This window comes from Triticum aestivum, chromosome 3A (genome assembly GCF_018294505.1).
Source record: "Triticum aestivum cultivar Chinese Spring chromosome 3A, IWGSC CS RefSeq v2.1, whole genome shotgun sequence".
NCBI classification, from domain to species: domain Eukaryota; kingdom Viridiplantae; phylum Streptophyta; class Magnoliopsida; order Poales; family Poaceae; genus Triticum; species Triticum aestivum.
In genome coordinates, this window is record NC_057800.1 from 478832813 (window position 1) to 478841489 (window position 8677).

General features: G+C 44.3%; 1 protein-coding gene across 2 annotated transcripts; it reads right to left on the reverse strand.

Moving 5' to 3' along the window:
* Positions 1-221: 221 nt before the first annotated feature.
* LOC123061732 (B3 domain-containing protein LFL1) lies at positions 222-4771 on the reverse strand. Of its 2 annotated transcripts, XM_044484967.1 has the most exons (7): positions 4210-4771; positions 2429-2470; positions 2238-2324; positions 2040-2140; positions 1068-1114; positions 905-981; positions 222-809 (listed from the first exon to the last, which is right to left on the reverse strand). In XM_044484967.1, exons 1-7 carry the CDS (start codon positions 4645-4647, stop codon positions 435-437), a joined length of 1167 nt encoding a protein of 388 aa, XP_044340902.1. In that variant the 5' UTR covers positions 4648-4771; the 3' UTR covers positions 222-434. The 2 variants fall into 2 exon arrangements, with proteins under 2 accessions (XP_044340902.1, XP_044340903.1); XM_044484968.1 differs by lacking the exon at positions 2429-2470.
* Between the last annotated feature and the right edge of the window lie 3906 nt (positions 4772-8677).

Below are 8677 nucleotides of genomic sequence, written 5' to 3' on the forward strand. Positions count from 1 at the left end.
AGCAAGTCCGCATGTGACAAAGGATCACATGCAAACACAAATATCAAGCACAGCCGCTTTGTGCTTTCTGCAGCATGCCGTCCAGTAATTCACGTTCTAGATAATTTGGCTTGCATCTATTACCAGGCGCAGGCAACCTAGCCAAAAAATGCACATTGCATCTTTCGTCTTTGTATTTGCACGTTCAGAAGCTTGAAAATATCAGAACAACACTCGTGCACTGAACTGAACACGGTTATAGCATTTGCGTCTGATGAAACCTTCAAGTTAAAAGAAGAAATCGAAACCTTCTACACATAAGCAACAGTTAAGCATATACAGTACAATACAAAATGAGGACACCAATTATTTGGATGTACAGCTACGGCGTCAAGGCTGGTGACTCTGAACTTCATGTAGGGTAGTATGCTAGGAGCCAGCAGTTTTGCTGGTTCTCACATCAGAGGCCCAGACTTTGGGTTGGGAAACAAAGAAAGCCCAGTCCTCTCATCATGGAAATGACTGGCAAGGTTAGCTGAGTTGTTGGCGTTCAGGCCAGGATTCGACATGTCCATACAATCACTGAATGGGTCGAAGAAGTCTGAGTACCTCACATTGGCTACCGGTATCTCTGGTAGAGAGTTGAAAATCCCATCGAACATCTCGTAATTCTCATCAGCTTGTGGCGCAAAGGCAGAGATGTCAGCTGGTGGTGGGATTAGAGACACATAGTCATCAACTTCTGGAATTGGCAGAATGGAAGAGATATGCTCGTGGAATTGTGGCAAAGAAGCAACTAGATCATCTCCCGCCTTCTTTGCTCGGATGACCTTTGCATGACACAAAGCAGCATACAGTAAGCAACTACCGACTGCGTGCCAAAATGACTAAAATGCTTAAATAACCAGGAAGAAAGATTAAGTACAAATCGGTTTTTGTCATCGTCTTTGTATATCATGATGAAGTCTCCCACTCGAAGGTTATGGGTTCGGACATAATCCCCTGGGATGTTTAAGAGAGGGAGAAAAATGTAAGAACTTGATCCACAAGTGCAACAGAATAAATATGATGAAAATAAAGGTATTCACCAGTATTCTCAAGTACATACATCCTGCTCTTGTTGTTGGGCCAGTATCTGTACGGAGATAATAAACTGTGTCATTGTAGTGGATATGCTAGACCAAATTAAACATAAATGCAGGGATGTCACTGCAACTAAGAACATTCGTAACATGATTCATATTCACATGCCATACTTCTGATGGTTTTAGAGAAAACTACCTTATCTGATACAATTCATTTCTTGTTACACATGGCGGAGTATTAAAATAATGGGTTTTTATCAGTTATGCCACCGGTTGTGTCCCACTACTCAATTTTGCCACTAGAAATTTCAACTGCTCAAAAATGCCATCGCTTCATTAGACACATGCTCAAAAATGCCACTAAACACCATTATTGTGATCTCAAATCTCTTTTGCCATGTTATAATGACATAAATACCTATGAACCAACATGCCAGCTCTCCCTCTATCTCACTACAATAAAGTATGGGGCCTACTTGATCCCAACAGCGTTCTTATTTTCCTGTAAAATTATTCGCTTGGTTACTCCTGACAAGTGGGGCCACACATATCATTGTGAGATAGAGAGAACTGACATGTGGGTCTAGACTTATTTTTGTCATAGAACATGGTCAACGGGTTTGACGTAAAAATAACAATGTCTAATGGCATTTTTGAGCAAACATCTAACAGAACGATGGCATTTTTGAGATATCTAATGGCATTTTTGAGCAAACATCTCACGGATTGATGGCATTTTTGAGCAGTTATAACTTCTAATGGCAAAACTGAGTAGTGGGACACAACTAGTGGCATAAATGATAAAAACCCAATAATCAATTACCACCATCATAATCATGCCATTATGCTTCTTTCACAGGAATTTCGTCAATTTTGTGGCTGAGATAGTAAAAGTGAGGTACAACAAAGATCATATGGGTACTGTAGCTCATAGCAGCAAACATTAATGCAAAAAAGAAAAACAATTTGTCCAACCTGTACTTGAATGTCCACAGTTGTGCATTTAGCAAATCATGCATGCGTAGACTTCTGCCATCCTTTGATGTCAGAATTGGGAGGTAAGCCTCCGACTCTTTCTGTGCAATTAGTGTCGGAGAAAAGTGTCAACAGTTAGAGAGCATGGACTATGATGGTAAAATGAAGTGTGTAAAAGCTGTTTAAATAAGAACTCACCTTCGGGAGAACAATTCTCCCAAGCTGGCTTATGTCACTATTACGGAGCTCCTTCTGCAGAATAACTCGCAACCCAGCCACTTGATGCTACATAAACATTGTAGAATCTTCTAATACAATGCGCTAGTTTGATTAACACTGTTTCCTTTTCTAAAAAGAAATACTTCCTATATGTTTTGCATAAATCTTACATTTGGATCTAGAGCAACTCTATTTAAATCCAGCTCATTTACCTATCACAAAAATACGAATTCATTTAGAGAGCAGGTAGAAAAAAATATTAAGTACCACATTAGATGTGTCTATTTCTAAGTTGAAATGGAAATTCTTATTTCTAAGTCAACGATCCTGAGCATTGATGCTTCAACCAACGGAAAATAAATAGCCGCAAATTGTAGATTGTGTACAACTTAGTCAACGTAGAAATAGAAATGATTATCTTAAGCTGGTGACAAATGTGTAAATAGCAAGTGTCTTAAATTGTACTACAAATGCCCTCTTACACCAGTTCTGTCAATCATAGTAATAGAAATGATGCTAAGTTCACACAGTTTCTTGCCTCTTAAACAGCTTAAGAACAGCGCAGATAATTTTCATAGCCTCTGTTTAAAATATAAGATAAATCACACTACAAAGTCCAAATCAAACATGAAAACATAACTAGCACCTGAAAATTGCATTAAGCTAAAGAAGTTACTTGGGGCCATTAAGGTTCAAGAACCCCAGTCCCAAGAAACACTGCTACATTCATACCAGATGATCTACCAGTCCTTCCAGTCAGCACACTGGTACACAAGTACACATAATGCATCAGCTAGTATATAGTACTGCCTGACATAATTACTGTTGTGGCCCATGCCCCATGCTATGGGAAAAAAAGCCAAAAGATTAATTGAAATGAAAAATTCAATTAACATGTGCTGCTATTTCCTGTGATTATTGTGCTGCAGTAAGCTACTAGAGAAAGCACATGTATGGACAATTCCTACAAACTTTGCGGCGCCTCCTGGAAATAGCAATAACACGACATTTGTGGACACGGTAAATGTGCAATGCACATAACAACATTGACAAAAGAAAGTGAGTATGTGAAGGACTAAATCATGCACCTGTAGCTAATACTTAGTGTGAACTGCTGTAATATATATAACCACGCAACTACGCAAGTGTTCTTGTTTTTTCTTTTCAAGAGGGGAAAGACCCTCGGCCTCTGCACCGAGTGATGCACACAGCCAGGCAAGTGCTCTTGTTACCCTTCACATAACTACATTGACATCATGATGATGAAACCGCTAAGTGTTCTTGTTACACCGAAACTGCAAGATGGGACCTACAGGACATATTCTATCCATGTGCCACATGAGACACGACAGAACATGAGTTCCCAAATCTTACTCTGATTATTAGTTCCCTAACATGGATAATTAGTACTATATATACGATGAGTTAATGACTGGCCAAAACTATCAGTGAACGGACCATCGACGTCGTAGATCCGACAGAGAAGTACAATAATCACCCCTTACCATAACCTGTAGCCTAGCACTAACGACAGCAATCGAGCAAAAAAAAAATCTATTGATCACATTCACACCTAAGCACACACCCGTAGGCTAGGTGGGTGAAATTTGATCGTGGAATTCAAAAGAACACCTGCAAAGATCCACTAGACTCGCAACAATGCACTAATGAAATCGGCAATCGGGCAGATCGGAGCCCCCAATCAACCATAAACGTCAACACCTAGAGGCGACCCGATCGCTGTCCATCAATCAAAACTCAAAATCCGGGACGAGGAGGAGGAGCTAGGAAGGAACGAACGAACGATCGCCCCCAATCTTGCCCCTGGGCCTCCAGCCCACCGCACCTCCCCGCCACCACGGCCCACCACCTCCGCGGAGATCCCATATATACGGAGGATCAACCACCTACGCGCACGGTCGGACGTGGGCATGAATTCTGAGGCACTCACTGGTCGGATGGCCGGCATCCACCGGACGCCGCCGCGGGGCCCGCGCCCGCCGGACCTCCGCTTCCGGGTGACGAGCTGCGGCCGGTACTCGCCGATCCCGTCGCCGGAGGAGGAGGAGGCGGTGGACGCGGAGGGGGGGCGGCGCTTGCTGCTGCTGCTGCTGCTGATGGCGGCCATGCCGGCGGGCCGGGGGGAGGAGGGGGAGGTCAAGGCGGCTAGGGTTGGGGCAGCGCGGGGCGCATTTATGGGCGGGATGGGTGGGCGGAGACGGGGGCGCGGCGCCAAGTGGCGGGCGAGCTCTGAAATGGGCGCAGGTGGGGAGCCAGCGCCCGACGGGGCGATGCCGAGGGCGCGCGGGCGCGGCCAACCGCGCGGGCGCAAGGTGGCAGGCGCCGGGTGGGAGGCGCGGGGAGGCCGCTCCTGGCGTTTTTTCCGCATGGGGATTCCCCGCGGGGTTCGAGGCAAATGGCTGGCTCCCTTCCCTCGTGAGTTTTCAAATCCGGGGGCCGCCTGGTTTGGGTTCCGCGTTTCGCACTCTGGCTCTTGCCCCTTGCGCTTGCGCTCGCCCGTGGTGCGTGGTGGTTGGCTCACTCATCACTGCCGCCCCGCCCCCGCGCGAGCTCTGCTCGTTCACTGGTCGCAGGCTGCGGCGGAGCTTGAAGCGTGGAGGAGGTTCGCCGAAAATAGCCCTGTGGGAGCAGACACTCTTTTATGGAAGGGAAGAAATTTGTGACATGCACGATGTTAAAGGCCCTGTACAACGCAGGTGCCTCCATCCGTGCTTCACTTTGACCATGTGCTTCCGCGTTGTTTGCTTCCGGTGCCGATCGGTGCCTCGGGCTTCCGGTGCCGATCATTGCATCGAGCTTCCGGTGATGATCTTTTTTTTTTTAACGAACACGCTAGGAGAGGATGCCGACTGTTGCCTCTAATTAGAGGACATATGACTTTCATACACATACGCCATCGTTAACGGCGAAATTCCAAAATTGACGCAAATTCAAAGTTTCATAGACGACCCTGATACTGCCAAAATATTATATCATATCTAAGAGCATAATTTGTCACGGCAAAGAAAATATTGGCACAGTAATGTTCTTGTAAAATAATATAACGCAAGGCGATGTATAAAGAAAATGTCAAGCCATCATATAGTTATCAAAGGAAAAATGTTTTCCCGTGTCATTAGAATAATCTTGACAAAGTGCACTTATACGAAATAGATACGTACATGCATTGGTGCATGTACGAGCTTTTTTTAGTGGTATGTACGAGCTGCTACGTGCATGCATATGTGTTATACATGGGTTAATTATGCAGTAAGATTAAGAGCTAATTGAGTAATTAGCCAGCCCATGGCCACACACGTATGGCCTGCATGCGTTAACTTATTAGACTAGCCACAATGAAGAGTAACATACATATATCCCTAAGCTATGTTACTATCTTCATAGTGGGTAGTAACTTACGTGTAGTGTCATGCAAAGCTGCATTTATTAGGTTATAGACTCATATTGCATTGGAAGATGTGATATTACTGTAACTAGCTAAGTTACTAGAACTATCTCTCTCTTTATTAACTCATTGCCACATAGACAAATTTGCTGAGTTAGAGAGACCTTTTACGGTACATCTAAGATATATGGGCCATCCATTTTAGTGAACCAACGCATCGGATTGACCAATACTACCACCCAATTTGTGCAGTATATTAAGGCATTAAGGGTATTTTAGGTAGTTCACAAATCAAACTCAGCTCCCCGAGGACATGCGAGGTTATTGACGCAGGCACACCTTGGCGATATGACGCAGCCACGCCGCGCCAAGCCGCCCGGCGGCCATCCACTGACGCATAGGAACTGCTCTCTAAATTGCACGGAGCCCCAGGCCACGGACCTCACCTCCATCCGCTGCCCTGAGATCACTTCCTCCCTGCGTCGTCAAGTCAACGACTTCCTCTCCCTCGTGTAGATAGTTCGGTCCTTCACCTCTCTCTCCACTGTTAGATGTGTGTGCCTGCTGATGGATGGTGCGCATCTGTGCTAGCTAGTTCTGAATGTGTGTGTGTGCTTGCGGGATTAGTAGTGTGCGTGGTGGATTGGTGATGGATTAGTGATGAAATACTCAACGAATCAATCCAGTGGCGACATAGGCTTGACACTTCAACCAGCGGATCTTCTGATATGCACGCCGGGAGGAGAGCAGGCAGCGTACGGCGGGACGGCGGAGGTTGTGGGAGGCGGCGGCTTGCAAACGGCTTTGGGCATTAGGATGGCGAAGGTTTTGGGCTGCGCCGTGCACGCTGAGTCGGCGGCGATTATTGGCCACGTCGGTATGGCGGAGCTTGGCGACGACGGCCTGTCCGCTAGGATGATTGTAATTAATTAGATGATCATATTTTAATTAGTTAACTAATCATTACAGTTAAATCTCAAAGGATAGATTTACCCCTGATAAGGAATTACCAAGACCGTTGGATTAATTTAATACTACTCATTATATTGGGTAGTATGATGCACCGTAAAAAATCTCAGACTCAAAGTTACTGTTAAAGTTACTCCCACTATGGCTAGTCTTATAATCAGCTGGGCCATCCAATTAAACTTTTGAAGTCCATTAGAGAGATCAGAGGGAAGCTGATCGCATAAAAGGTCAGCTCAGTCAAGTCCTCACACGATCCAAAGAACGCGGGCAAAGCTCCCACGATCACACGACGTGCGTGCGCCCAGCCGGAGGCCTCCCGCTGTTGTCCCCGCTCCTATATATATCTGCCCGGACAGTGTATTTTGGCTGCTCATCATCGATCATTCATCTATCCATCGCTCCCGCATCTACATACACTCCAAACAGCTAGCCCGCAACCACGCTGCCGGCCATTCGTTCATCGTCATCGCTACTGCCGTGCCGGCCGACCGTTCGTTCGTCGTCGTCACTGCCGCCACCGGCCGTTTGTTCGTTGTCGTCGCTGCCATCGTGCCGGCCGTTCGTTCGCGCCGTTCGCTCGTCGTTATCGCCTCCGGCGTGCCTCTCATCGTTGACTGCACACACGTCGTCATCCGCACCGCTCGCTTCCGGCCGTCCGACTTCACACACCGACGGCTGCCCATCGCACCACTTCTTCACACTACATGAGGGCACCCAAGGAAAGGTGAGAATTCATGGCTATATTTTCCTTCACCTCTTGATGGATCCTGCTTTGTTTTCACCGTACACCTCATCATATATCTTCGATGCTATCAAAGTAATTTGTTCTTGATTTGGTCTCATGGTGATCATGATCCCATGTTGATACAAATCAAGATAATAGATGAAATGGCTAATCTGGTCATATACCAATCTTTAGTCCTAAGTGCACATGTGCAATCAGAATTCTTTTTCTTTGGGTGATCTTGTATCCCATGTTGATATAAGTCAAGACCAAAAATAAATAAATTATGTTCCTTCTTGTTTTGGTGTCATGGTGATCTTGCATCTCATGTTGATACAATTCAAGACTAAAATATATCCATCGACGATGCTTTATTTTCACCACATATCTCATATATGTTCGGTTTTGCCCACAAAATTCTTCTTGTTTTGGTCTCATGGTGATCTTGCATCCCATGTTGATACAACTCAAGAATAAAAATATGTTACTTGTTTGGTCTCATGGGATCTTGCATCTCATGTGGATACAATTCAAGAATAAAATATAGTTCTTCTTGTTTGGTCTCATAGTGATCTTGCATCTTCATGTTGATACAAATCAAGAATACAAATGAAATTCATGCCGTTAGAAAACAAACTCGATTTTCTCCATATAGTTCACATATGAAATATGTGAGGTAATTGTTGTATCATCAGATGCTAGCTGTGAAGCAAATACCAATAATGTTGGCATGTCATATTTACCTAATTAACAACCTTGATCGGTATAGGGTCTAATCTTGGTAAAATCAATGCACACGACCATGTATTCTTAAAATATTCTCAAACTTCAAAGTAGCATGCATTCTAATTAGATACTAGTAGGCATAGTGGTTAGATACTAGTATATATGCATGTGAAATAAGGCCATGCAAAACATTATTTGTGTTGCCTTGATCGAGAAATTAGTCAGACTACTTACGTGTTCCTTTCATATGAATGCATGTATCGGCTAAACTAAATGGTAGATGAATTTCCCTATACCGATTTGCACTAGATATAACATAGTGCGTTTATAAGATGGAAATGTCCAAAATAGATATGATAATGAAACATACATAGTTTAGTCCTATATAGCTAAACTTGAAATGAAAATTTTCATTGACCCATCATGTCCATGCAAAATACAAATTGACATATACTTTTGTTTGGTTACACTACGAGCATATAATTTATGCTATGTTGGTGATAATACAAGCGAGAAGAAATCACCATGCTTTATTTGGTTATGCTATGCATGGGCACGATGTTGCTATATGGTGTTAGCACTAATACATGTGAA